Below are 11,808 nucleotides of genomic sequence, written 5' to 3' on the forward strand. Positions count from 1 at the left end.
GGTGACAGCTGTCTAATGACGTCATCAAAGCTCGCCCTGATATTCAACGCACCAATCAGGAAGCTTCATGTCACAAAATGCGGAAGAAAACACGGGAGGGGGAAAAGAAGCTTCCCGACGTGGCGATCTTGTGTTGTAAACAAGTTAAAGACTCAAGGAATCCTGTCATATTCCTGCATGAGAATAAAATAATCTAGTCGAATTGATCGTGTTCAGCAAAGCAACTCGTGGCTATCTTTTCGGGCTATATATCCCGTGACATAAAATTGGACAGTGCAGCGTTCTTCTTTTGCGTAAAAGCCCAAATGGAGGACTGCGGTGCTCTTTTCGCCACCGAGAGGTACGGCAGTGGCGAGTCGTGGCACTACGTTGCAAAGGACGGAGCCATGGAGAGCACAAGGGACGGCAGGGAAGATGAACCGAGAGGAAGTTCATTCGGGGGGCTTTTGAAAGTACGGAAGCCTCGATCGTTTTAAGACATTTTGCTTGACTTCTTCATTTTTCCATTCAGAGCGTATTTCTGCCTCAAGGCTATCCAGAGAGTGTGAGTGGAGACTACTTGCAGTACCAGTTTTGGGATACTGTGCAGGTACAGATTTATTAGTATTGATAGCGAAATTGGGATCAATGATCAACCTCGTCATCCATCTCCTCAGGCCTTCTCGAGCTCTCTGTCAGGAACACTGGCCACCCAGGCGTCCCTCAGAGGCGTCGGCGTGGGAAACCAGGAAGCTACAGTCGCCGCGGCCACAGTCACCTGGCTGCTTAGAGGTCAATAGAATGCTTGTATGATATTGACACCTTTCCATCGTAATGTGTTTCCTCTTAGATGGAACCGGCATGTTGGGAAGGATCGTCTTTGCCTGGTTGAAAGGGTACATCTCAGCACTTCAGTCAGAGGTGGAAAAAGGGTCATCTTTGTTAATGGTGCGTCTGTTTTAGGAACAAGTTGGACTCTGAGGCCAAGAAATGGAGGTATGCTCAGGACTCAAATGTTTTATTGTGATCTCCCCGACCGACTCAATGTTTGTCAAGGCTTTTTGCAGACATTCTCAATGACGTCGCCATGTTCATGGAAATACTGGCCCCCTTCTTCCCGGCCTGGTTCACCTTCATTGCGTGCACGTCAGGCCTTTTCAAGGTCAATCAGTCGAGGATGGAAAATGGCTGTGACCGTTTGATTTACGTGTGTTTTTACTTTTCTTACCTCTTCAGGCTGTGGTGGGCGTAGCGGGCGGAGCCACCAGAGCTGCCCTGACCGTCCATCAAGCTCGTCGAAACAACATGGCCGACATCTCCGCCAAAGACGGCAGTCAGGTGCTTGGAAGGAAGGGTCCTAAAAAAAGAAAAATCTGTAATGTGCAACCTGTTGAATGTTTCAAACAAAATGGAATTCCAGGAGACTTTGGTAAATCTGGCCGGACTCCTGGTCAGTTTGATCCTCATTCCGCTCGTCACGGACAACCCAGCGTAAGTGCTAAATGTCCAGTTGTAATCCCGTAAATGAAGATATTGATTGGTTGATGATTTCTATCCGCCAGATTAACCATCAGCCTCTTCTTCCTCTTCACCGCCCTCCACCTGTTTGCCAACTATAAGGCGGTGCGTTCGGTGGTCATGGAAACGCTGAACGAGGAGCGGCTCGGCATCGCGCTGCGGCGCTTCCTCCACGACGGACGCGTGCTGACGCCAATGGAAGCCAATCGGCAGGAACCTGTCTTTTTGGGTATAAGAAGCGGGATCGGTGGCTGCGTATTTTTGCATCGTTGCTTAAAGGATAATGATGTTATTGCCCAGGGTTTAGGGAAACCTTACCTATCAAACTTGGCGTGAGGCTTCAGGAAGTTGTCCAAAGGTGACCCTCAATATTTCTTCTGATGCATATTTGTTCATTTTGGGGCTTTTGAAATATTTCTATCATACAATGTGACATCTTTTTTCTTCCTTAGCCCGGAGGAGTTGCGTTTGGCTTTGATGAGAAAGGGTGCGCCATTCCTGCTGGGCATCACAAACGGTACAAAAGAGTCGATGTCAATGGAGGGCGCCGTTGACATCTGTACATTTCTGTGCTCTCAGGCTGCGTACGCGTGTGTTTGGCAGCGCACGCACACACACGAGATGAAATCAGAGCCGCGTGTCAAGCCATTTGGCTCAGCGATGTGTTGAGTCCATCGAGACAACACGGAGGTTTGTCGGGAATGGTGCACAAGAGTTACAAGTTGATGGACACCGAGTTTGATGCTTTTCACAAAGGTGGGTTGACATGAGCGTTAGAAACAGGCGCTGTACAGGGTGTTTGATAAGATGATGGGTTCGATTGACAGGTTTGGAAGCCGCCGGGTGGGATGTGACGAGAACGCTGCTGGACTGGGACGAGTGGCGACTCGAGTGGAAGCCCAAAATCAGATAACGCCCGCAAATATCTCGGTGTGTCAGACGAAATATCTCATATGGTTCACAGTGACGTCAGTTTTTAATAAAATGTTTTTTTTTCCTCACAAAATGTGCCTATGAAAATTCATTGACTCCAACGCGTGGCCATGTTCTACTTTTGACCCCTAGTGGGTGTCATTCGTGAAATACTCCTACATAAAAGAACGAAGAAGAAAACAACAACATCCGCCAGGATACGATTTCTGGCCACCCCTCCAAAACAAAATCGATATCAAAAAATACATTTGGATTTAATGACTAACCTTATCTCCCTTCAATCGGCTTTATGATATAGATGGATTCATGTCTGAAAATATAAATAGAATCATCACGTCGGACTGAAAGCCTGTGTTAGTCTTAATTTGAAAAGCGGATATAGTTGACAGCTAGCTTGCTGCGTTGTGCTAGCAAAAGGATCAAAACAATTTCAACTTTTGCTAAATGGGCCGTTATAAGTGTGCGTACGGGTGTGAAAGCTCCGAGGACACTGACGAGAAGTATTTCAAGTGAGTTAGTCCGTTATCTGATTGATCGTTTCTGATTTCGCCTCAAATCCACTTTTAGTTAGCTGTGACAACTGTTTTGTAGGTTCCCACTGTGCAATGAGCGACGGCTGAAGAAATGGCTGGCCAATATGAAGTGGAAGGACTGGACACCTTCTCGCTTTTCGGTGCTATGTAGCAAACACTTTGAGGAGCAACACCTGGACCGAAGTGGCAAATGTGTCCAGCTTCGGGAAGATGCCGTGCCCACCATATTCCTGCCTCAAGATGAAGCAAGCAAAACCAAGGTTTGTTGAGTAAAGATCCCTCCTCTGTATAATGCAGATGACTACACTTGTAGCTCATGAAGCTCCATGAAATACTAAAATACCAGATTGTATTTGTATGTCTGCTAAAAGTGGTCAGATTGTCTTTAATGGTTGACTAAAGCCATGCTTTTCAAATGAATATTGTGACTCATCTCGTAGAATGCCAGTATCCCAAGAGGAAGAAGAAAAAAGGTAAACTTGACTGTTACCCAAGCAAATGTGGCGTCAATCAGCCTTGGAGTCAACATTGTTCCTTGTCTCCACTGTGGCAGCACGTGAGCACCAGAGCCTGTGCCGCAGCCTCGGCGACCACGAGCCGTGACGTGCCGGACGAAGAAGAGTTGGTGGATGCCGACATGGATGCGGAGGAGGTGCAGGAAGAAACGGCGGTCAGGTGGAGGATCATCATGGACCCGAAGCTCATCAAGATCACGTCCTTGCCGCATTTCTTTCATGGAGATTACTGCGCCAAGCAGGTCACCACACATGATCATGATGATATCATCACCGCGCCCAAACGTTATCTGGACAGTGATGAGTTCTAGATCCAATGTGACTACTCCCACTTCTATTACTTAAGTTTTATCCATTTTTATTTTGTTCTCAACAGGACGTTCAGTGGGCACCTGACACAAATGTGATGAGGACCTCCACCAAGGTTTGTTTACCTTTCTTCAGTTGACAAAAAGCCTTGGCAGATGTTTTTCACCTTATACATTGTCACTTTTAATCTCGATTAGTGATCGAGTTAAGTAATCGATTAGTTAAGTGTTTGAATGACCCGCATTCCATTCAAACTAATGCATTGATGTCTCTGCAATAGACAGATGGTCGAAATCCTCAAAAGATGATCGAGGTGAGTCTATTTCATTGATTATTATATCATAGCGTCTTTAGATTGACTGTGATTGGCTGGTGTCAGGTGACTGCGGCGTGGCAGTGGCTGGGCTTGGACGTACGAGGTCCTCTCCCTACGACGCTCAACGGCAACAAGTACTTGGTGACGCTGAGCGACTACTACTCCAAGTGGGTGGAGGCTGCGGCCGTGCCGTCCTATCTGCCCACGCACGTCGCCAAGCACGTCGCAGACGCCCTTGGCCACCTTGGCTTCCCCGTGCGGATCCTCTCCAGGCTCCCCTGCGAAGTCATTGGCCAGGTGAGTGACGTAAAGGTGTGACATCTTGACGGTGAAGCCGAGCAATGACGTGACTGCGTGACGTCAGATCAACGAAGAACTCACCAGCCAGATGAAAAATGACGTGGCGTTCGTGGTACAGCATCCGCAAACCGGTGCTGTTGATCTCCACACGCAGCATATGATTGACAGGTTTGTATCAGTGAACACAACATGAGTTTGAGAGATTGTGATATCGTGCCAGTATCAAGTGGTCGTTTTGGAAGGGAAAGTTTTTTTTCGTACTAATGAAGGATGTTTATTTGAAGCAAAACACTTTTACAGATTGGGGGGGGGGTAAGCCATGTTTATTTGTATTGTGTTGGCGCCCAGCATGGTGAGCGACCTGGTGGATGAGCATGCAGCCGACTGGGACGTCTTCCTTCCAGCAAAAGTGTTTGCTCTATGCTTCCAAGAACATTCTCACACCAAAGAGAGGCCCTTTGCCTTGCTCTGCTGCTGTGATTCACAACTCGTCCACTCTCCACTAGAACTTCCGGTGAGTTTTAATATCTATGATTTGTTTTGAAATGCTCTTAAAACGTCTTCTCTCTTGTCTCCCAGTACACAGATGCACAAATCCAAGAAAGCGCTTTCCTGGTGCAAAATGGAGCATCAAACATTGCACACGTTTGACTTCATTTTCCATTAGTTAATGAAGTTACTGTTGCACGACATTGTTAGAAAATAAAAAACTGAATTTCGAAACAAGTCGAGTTATTCATTTTGATTCGAGGTCAAATTGAGAATGGCCCATCTTGATGATGGATTGTAAACTGGCAAACCGCTGCCACCTATTGGCTGTAGTTAGAACTGCACGTTCGCCAAACGCTTTATGAAACAAAGCCTCGGTGAATATGCACTAAAATGATGTTTTCAAAAAGCAGTGAGGTAACAGGGCTTCCACGTTGGGACGCGTGACAAACATTTCATCATGGAAAGAAAACGTGCACGTCTGACGTCACACAAATGAAGCCGCATAGTTTGTCCATCAATGCGCGGGTTACATTCATGACGTAACGGATTATGTGCGAGATCGCTTTTCTACATGGAACACTGAGTTCATGTATTGATGCTTTGACATCAACGGGTAGTAGTTTTGAGTATCGATTGACATCCTTAAAGGGCGCCGGGATTCCTCCGGGAGGCGTTGACAAAGACGCCCCGTGGCCGGGGGGGGGGGGGGCAACTCGGAAATTCCGACGGGCGAGCTGAGAGTTTGAACGCCGCATCAGCTGTCGCTGTGCAGTTGAGGCGTTTTTTTTCTCTCCCTTTTCTTCCCCTCACTGTGCAATCGACCGCTAGACATGGTGAGTGAATTGAAACACTTGCCGATCACGATAATAGCTTCGATGACAAAACAACTCTTGGTCAGGCGGTGAATGTTTCTGATGTGTATTGAAAATCACGTCAAAGATCCGAGTGTGTGTGTGTGTCACCCACCATCAAGCCATTTCGACTTCCACAAGAAGCCTTGCTTTGTTTGGCTAACGGACTGGTAGCCTCTCATTGTTGGACACTTATTAATAATATTCAACATGGCTTTATTGATAAATCACTCCTTAGTGATAATGCTTCGTAAAAGCGTCTTGGCGTACAGAGCCGATTCTGCACAAGTGTTCAAATGTAATCAACACAACAAACTAGCTAGCTCAAGTTGTCAGCTTAGTTACCGCTTTGTTTTAAATAAACATTGTTTTGTTGATAACACGATTTGACCAGCGAGGCATTAAAAGCCACATAACGCAGAGTCGAGATGTTTGAAAAAGGATCTTGAGATTAACAGCTGCTTTAAATTTAGATTGCTGTGTGTGTTCGAGTGGCTAAGCTATAATAGCATTTGAGCTCGTCACGATCCACCTACTAACGCCTGTAGTCCATCAAACGACATATATTTAGGTTTGTTTTTTTAATCCAGGCTCTTTTTATTGTTGATACAATCACGCTCCACAATGCCGTATGATCGTATAGCTGCCGCTGATGAAGTTGTCCCTATCGAGTTGCTGAGTACACGGCGTTAGCTTCGTGCTAAGCTAATTAGCGTTAACTTTGATATCGTCCAACTGTAATGGCTTGATTTTACTATCTAAAGTTCTTATTCGCATTTTATTTACATTAAAATATGTATTAAGTATTTTTATATTGCGTGTCACCTATGAGAGCAAACATTTAAACGAAATCCGACACTGTTTATTGTAACGCAGAATAATGTGTTGCTTGTACTTTAAATGTTTTAAAAGAAATGTTTTTAGATTGGAAATCAATGTTTTATACATTTTATGATAGTATTTCATATCAAAATCGCTGTAAATAATGAAAGGATATCAATTGACCACATTAAAACTCGAACGAAAACTATTACTGGAGCGGTAAGGTTTGCCGTGAAATACTGCCACCTGCTGGCTTCGTATAGGTTTGGCAAGTCCGCATTTATTTGTGTGGGATCTTGTTTTTCGATTGGAAGCTCCATTTCACGTTGTCCATATTGCGATGGCTATACAAGAAAGCCAAAGAAAATGCATCACGAATGAGGTTCGATAACCTGTCTCGTGTCCGCCAGGATGTGTTCCTAATGATCCGGCGTCACAAGACGACCATCTTCACCGACGCCAAAGAGTCCACCTCGGTATACGAGCTGAAGCGTATTGTGGAAGGCATCCTCAAGCGGCCACCAGAGGACCAAAGGCTCTACAAGGTAAACTGACCAAGAGAGAAAGAAGACTTTCATTTCTAGGATATTTGGTGGAGAAACGCAAACTGTGCATGACTAGGTGACACTTAATTTGTCTACTTTGTCCAGGATGACACGGAGCTGGACGACACTCAGACGCTCGGAAACTGTGGCTTCACCAACCAGACGGCGCGGCCTCAGTCCCCCGGCACAGTGGGCTTAGCTTTCCGGCTCGGCGGTAAAAACCTTGTCAATATTTGTGTGCGTGCTGTGTGGTGGTCTTAAGTCCCCCCCCCCCCCGCCCACACACTTGTCTTCCTTACAGATGATTCATTTGAGCAGCTGAGGATGGAGCCCTTCTCCACCCCCCCTGAGCTCCCGGACGTCATGAAGCCGCAGGACTCTGGCAGCACAGCCAATGAGCAAACCGTTCAGTGAGGGAGGGGGGCACGCAGGAAATCCACAGGCGGGGGTGAGGGGGGGGGGGGGGGGATTTGGGGAAGTGGACGGACGACAAGATCTTCAACTGGACAGAAGCAAAAAGATTGGCTTGTTGTATGAGCGAGCGAGCGAGCGGTGCGTTTGTGTGCATGCTAGAAAACGTTGTCACAGCCCCGACTGGTCGCAACACTGCTCAACTCCAAGCAAGCAAGCAAGCACCGTACCTCCTATTTAATGATTCTTTCTGTCTGTCTGTCTGTCTGTCTGTCGGAGCTGTCGTTAAGCTGCCTTACTTCACTGTGAGCGTGTGCTTTGTTTATTTCTCGGCTTACTTTAGTGGCTTCAATGACAGCGTCGAGCAGGAGAGACCTTTTTACGCTTTTATGTTTGTAGCCCATTTAATCAGCAGGCTGGAGATATTTAGACTAAAGAAATGTACGCTTGTTGCCCCCACCCCCACCCCGTTTGAGCCCCATTGTTTACCCCACAATCTTAACAGATCAAATTTAGTTTTTGTTGTGTTTTTTTGCTTGTATACTATTTATACATTCATGCTGATTTTTTTTCCTCGTGTTAAAACAAAGAAATAAACACTTGAAAAGTAAATGTGAAACTATATGGTGGATGAATGTTGGAATTTCATCAACTTTGGGCCACTGTCTAAAGTTAAACTTGAAATGTCCCCGAGTACACCACAGCCCACTGTTTACTGCAACAATACTCGCAATTCCCCCACTTTGTGCTGTCCCCGAACGCCGCAGCGGTTAGCATTTAGCCACGTGGCTAACGCTACGGCGCAGGAGTGAGTGAGTGAACAAATGGACACCGACGCCTGTGTCCTAGCCGCATGCCGCGCTGTCCTGGACCTGCTGGAGCGGGACTGGCAGCCTCTATCCACCGCCGAGCTCGACCAGCGGCTGGACCAGGCCGTGGAGGACATGCTGGAGGCGGACCTGATCCACAAAGTCAAGCAAACAAGTGAACCTCCGCCAAGGAATGACTCCGCCACCGCATCCTCCAGTACCGGGGAGCAAGTGGCAGAAGAGGGGCGGGGGGACGACCAGGCGGTCGAGGTGAGCGAGCGCCTGCCTGCCTGCCTTATCACAGCCGCGGTCTTGTGTTCTTCCATGATCCGTCCGTCCTCACTCAGACTGTGACAGCCCTGCTGCGGAGCGCCCAATCCCGAAGCCGTGTCGCGGGCCGTGCCCGGCTGTCGCTGTCCCAGACCGTCCCGCTGTGTCTCAGTCTGCTGTCCAGCCATGTCAGCTACCGCACTTTGTCCCGGCTGTACCGTTTGGAGAAAGGCAACATCCACCGCATCTTCTTCTTCTTCTGCCGGTGTATCAACACGCTGCAGCAGGACCATATTCGTTGGCCCCTGGGTAAGATAGATAGATGGAAAGCAAGCTTGCTGTCTGTCTCCAATCCAAATCCAGCCCGTGCATGGTGGTTTGGATGTTTCCGCCGCAGGTGACGAGGTGGAGGCTGTTCTCTTCCCTTTCTCCGAAGAGCGGGCAGCGGAAGGCCGGCGCCTCCCTCGGGTGCTGGGAGTGTTGGGGCACGCTCGTATTCCCATCCGGACGCCGTGGGCAAAAGACAGGGGTGAGCCGCAAGCCAAGAGGCCCAAGAAGACGGAAGAGCGGCCCGCCGCCGCCTCTTGGCTCCGTCTCGAATTGGTGTGCGACCGCACAGGACGCTTCATCCACTGCCGCGTCGGGAACAGCCGGGACTCGGACGGAGGCGGCGCGCTGGCCTCTCGACTCGAGCGGGAATCTCACCTGATGCCTCCGGATTCGGTGCTGGTGGCCCGCGCCGGGTATCCGCTCTCGGCTCGCGTTTTGACGCCCTACCCGGGACCGGGCGGGACGAGGGAGCGGCGCTTCAACGCCGCGCTGGAGCCCCACTTTCATATTCTGGACAGGGCCGTGGCGGGCCTGACGGGACGATTCCCAAGACTCCGGCGGCTGGACGTGGGAAATGACAAGCAAGCCAGAGCGGTGGCGTTGAGCGCCTGCGTCCTCCACAACGTGCTGATGGACGTCGGTCACGCGCCCCAAGGAGAACTCCGAGAGGTGGGGGACTTTAGTCCAGATGGACAAGGCGAGGAGGATGAGGCGGGTGTACGCCTGCGGGATGGTGTCGCCCAAATGTTGCATTCTGGCAATTTCTGACAAACGTTTGATTTGCCATCGCACAAATATTTGTCCGTATGGCAAATTTCTCTTCATGTCCGAAAGGTTCCTATGTGGATGCTGGACATCGATCTATATTTTGTCTCGATGATTGTATTTGGAAGATGATTTTGCAAGCAGCAATAGGGGCGATCCCGTTTTTTGCCTGACGTGTTTGACACCTCCGCTAGCAAAAAAGGGACAGGATGTTGTTGTTCTTCAAAGATGTGATGTGGGTGGACGCATTTGTTAGTGCAGCTTAGTTAGTGCTCCCTCCCTCTGCCGAACATGTCTGCCGCGTGCTTGGCTCTCCTCTCCGCCCTGTGCTCGTTCTGCACAACTCAAACAGGTAAGACTCGTACCTGAGATGAGAATGGAACCTCAAATCTCATTCTTTTGTGTGTGTCTCAGTGGAGGGCAACGACGTGATATGGAGGCCCGTCGGCGGATCTGCGTCCATCCAATGCAAGCTTTCTCAACCGCTCCCGATAACACTCATGACTTTGTCTAAAGGCCTCAAGAAGAATTTTACCGTTGTCAGTAAGACGTCCCGAAAAACCACCGTCGCTCAGAATTTCAGCGGTAGGCTCCGGGCAGAGGGAGACTTGTTCAACGTGAACGTGCGCATCTCCAACCTGACCTCGGAAGACACCGGCTTGTACTGGTGTGGCCACGAGTGGTTTGATAACGAATTGTCGGAACATAAGAAAGACCTTGACCACGTCCCGGCCGTGCTGGTCGTTAGAGGTGAGCGTCACGACGATTGGGCGGGCCGGGCATTTAAATACATTTGATTTCCAATGTGTGCATGGATAATAGATGAGCAGCAGTGTGACAGTGGAAACCAAAATCTACTTGTGGGGCTGCTTGTGCTTTCGGCTGCTGTGCTATTTGGAGTCTTCATCGCCTTCCTCCTATGGAGCATACCCAAGGTGCGTGTGTGCGTTTGTCAAATATTTTGTTTCAACACAAATGTTTGTTGTTTTAGGAGACACAAACTCACTAGACTGAAGTAAAATGTAGGATTCATGCTTTCATGAATTGTGTCGCTCGTTTCAAACGCCGCATATTGCTCTCATTTCAGATGAAAAAGTGGCACGCCAAATATAGGCCACGGCACATTGCCAATGACGTCTACGAGGACATGCGCGGAACGCTGCGAGCTGAAAGACGCCCCGTTTAAAAAAAAAACAACAACAAAGAAGTTGATGGCAAAACTTGCTTGTGCATTTCATTAGGTACGGAAAAAAAAAAAAAGACTCCATTTATGAGTGATACTGTACCTCACTCAGGAACATTCCAAATGTTGAACAATGACTCAGTGAACTTCATGCAAGACCTGTCCGATGCCTCCCTCGCTCTTGTGATTTATCACCCTGTAATCTTTGTGGGCATCTTTCTGCATTCAAACCTCAAAGAAGGAAATGTTGATTTTTTTTTGTTGTTAGGCTTACTCTATTGATTAACTCCAATCACAAACATTTGTATTTCTGAAATAAACCAATATTCTTCATGTACTTGTATTGGCTGCTAAAAGGCTCATTTATACGCACGCTTACGGGACATTTGATCGGGGGTTCAGTTGAAATGCGCTATCCAATTTAGCAGGGGTGGGGTAAACTCTTAATAGACACTATTGTTGCACAAGGGCAATTGACAATTAAAAGTGAAGTATCACCTCATGTAAAAAATATTTGGGGAGCAAAAGAGTGTTGACGTCATTCTTTGAAGAAACGATTTCTTGCATTCTTTTTTCCAACGTGCACATTGGACTTGAAAGTACATCTACTAGGCTTGTGTGGACGCATTAGGCCATGAGTCAGTCCCGCAAAATGTTGCAGACAGACAAAATCAGGTGGCCACTTTTGAGTCAACTTTCAAATGTCACCAAAGCAACCTCTCGTCCTGTTTGCACCACGTTTTGTGGCTGCAAGCTGTGAATTTTCTGCCCGGGTGGCTAAGTGTTGAAGCCGGTGGGTTAAGTGTTACAATAACAACAACGTCTTGAGTTGAGCAAGCGGAAACCAAGACCCCCGCTCGCTCGCTCGCTCTTCACAGCCGAGGGGCCAAAAAACATAAATACCACAAAGGCGCATTGTGCACAGGC

General features: G+C 48.1%; 4 protein-coding genes across 6 annotated transcripts; all 4 read left to right on the forward strand.

Annotated features, from left to right (window-relative positions):
* Positions 1-60: 60 nt before the first annotated feature.
* rusf1 (RUS family member 1) lies at positions 61-2,503 on the forward strand. Of its 2 annotated transcripts, none has more exons than XM_061303532.1 (13): positions 61-452; positions 512-589; positions 657-771; positions 830-875; positions 943-975; positions 1,036-1,141; positions 1,216-1,317; positions 1,400-1,470; positions 1,542-1,726; positions 1,798-1,855; positions 1,950-2,014; positions 2,077-2,253; positions 2,325-2,503. In XM_061303532.1, exons 1-13 carry the CDS (start codon positions 306-308, stop codon positions 2,408-2,410), a joined length of 1,269 nt encoding a protein of 422 aa, XP_061159516.1. In that variant the 5' UTR covers positions 61-305; the 3' UTR covers positions 2,411-2,503. The 2 variants fall into 2 exon arrangements, with proteins under 2 accessions (XP_061159516.1, XP_061159517.1); XM_061303533.1 differs by having other exon boundaries at positions 1,950-1,984.
* A 131-nt stretch (positions 2,504-2,634) lies between these two features.
* Positions 2,635-5,129, forward strand: LOC133170537 (uncharacterized). 2 transcript variants are annotated; one of them, XM_061303535.1, is made up of 10 exons: positions 2,635-2,939; positions 3,022-3,223; positions 3,404-3,436; positions 3,517-3,720; positions 3,855-3,902; positions 4,068-4,100; positions 4,167-4,400; positions 4,468-4,571; positions 4,752-4,917; positions 4,983-5,129. In XM_061303535.1, exons 1-10 carry the CDS (start codon positions 2,875-2,877, stop codon positions 5,052-5,054), a joined length of 1,161 nt encoding a protein of 386 aa, XP_061159519.1. In that variant the 5' UTR covers positions 2,635-2,874; the 3' UTR covers positions 5,055-5,129. The 2 variants fall into 2 exon arrangements, with proteins under 2 accessions (XP_061159519.1, XP_061159520.1); XM_061303536.1 differs by lacking the exon at positions 3,404-3,436.
* A 446-nt stretch (positions 5,130-5,575) lies between these two features.
* LOC133170539 (elongin-B-like) lies at positions 5,576-8,136 on the forward strand. The gene is made up of 4 exons (XM_061303539.1): positions 5,576-5,728; positions 6,979-7,113; positions 7,219-7,327; positions 7,415-8,136. The coding sequence occupies exons 1-4, from the start codon at positions 5,726-5,728 to the stop codon at positions 7,525-7,527; spliced, it is 360 nt and encodes a 119-aa protein (XP_061159523.1). The 5' UTR covers positions 5,576-5,725; the 3' UTR covers positions 7,528-8,136.
* A 75-nt stretch (positions 8,137-8,211) lies between these two features.
* Positions 8,212-11,224, forward strand: LOC133170536 (uncharacterized). Its single transcript, XM_061303534.1, has 6 exons — positions 8,212-8,603; positions 8,681-8,912; positions 9,001-10,050; positions 10,113-10,448; positions 10,521-10,633; positions 10,786-11,224. Exons 1-3 carry the CDS (start codon positions 8,349-8,351, stop codon positions 9,699-9,701), a joined length of 1,188 nt encoding a protein of 395 aa, XP_061159518.1. The 5' UTR covers positions 8,212-8,348; the 3' UTR covers positions 9,702-10,050; positions 10,113-10,448; positions 10,521-10,633; positions 10,786-11,224.
* Positions 11,225-11,808: the final 584 nt, after the last annotated feature.

This window comes from Syngnathus typhle, linkage group LG17, assembly GCF_033458585.1.
Source record: "Syngnathus typhle isolate RoL2023-S1 ecotype Sweden linkage group LG17, RoL_Styp_1.0, whole genome shotgun sequence".
NCBI lineage: Eukaryota > Metazoa > Chordata > Actinopteri > Syngnathiformes > Syngnathidae > Syngnathus > Syngnathus typhle.

Excerpts from the sequence above, each read along its gene's own strand:
- rusf1 (XM_061303532.1), top strand. The coding sequence starts at position 306 with ATGGAGGACTGCGGTGCTCTTTTCGCCACCGAGAGGTACGGCAGTGGC. Across the intron at positions 453-511 it reads CATTCGGGGGGCTTTTGAAA|AGCGTATTTCTGCCTCAAGG; the intron begins GTACGGAAGCCT and ends TTTTCCATTCAG. Across the intron at positions 2,254-2,324 it reads GTTTGATGCTTTTCACAAAG|GTTTGGAAGCCGCCGGGTGG; the intron begins GTGGGTTGACAT and ends TTCGATTGACAG.
- LOC133170537 (XM_061303535.1), top strand. The coding sequence starts at position 2,875 with ATGGGCCGTTATAAGTGTGCGTACGGGTGTGAAAGCTCCGAGGACACT. Across the intron at positions 2,940-3,021 it reads ACTGACGAGAAGTATTTCAA|GTTCCCACTGTGCAATGAGC; the intron begins GTGAGTTAGTCC and ends ACTGTTTTGTAG. Across the intron at positions 3,224-3,403 it reads ATGAAGCAAGCAAAACCAAG|AATGCCAGTATCCCAAGAGG; the intron begins GTTTGTTGAGTA and ends CTCATCTCGTAG.
- LOC133170539 (XM_061303539.1), top strand. Across the intron at positions 7,114-7,218 it reads AGGACCAAAGGCTCTACAAG|GATGACACGGAGCTGGACGA; the intron begins GTAAACTGACCA and ends TACTTTGTCCAG. Across the intron at positions 7,328-7,414 it reads CTTAGCTTTCCGGCTCGGCG|ATGATTCATTTGAGCAGCTG; the intron begins GTAAAAACCTTG and ends TCTTCCTTACAG.
- LOC133170536 (XM_061303534.1), top strand. The coding sequence starts at position 8,349 with ATGGACACCGACGCCTGTGTCCTAGCCGCATGCCGCGCTGTCCTGGAC. Across the intron at positions 8,604-8,680 it reads GGGACGACCAGGCGGTCGAG|ACTGTGACAGCCCTGCTGCG; the intron begins GTGAGCGAGCGC and ends GTCCTCACTCAG. Across the intron at positions 8,913-9,000 it reads CCATATTCGTTGGCCCCTGG|GTGACGAGGTGGAGGCTGTT; the intron begins GTAAGATAGATA and ends TTTCCGCCGCAG.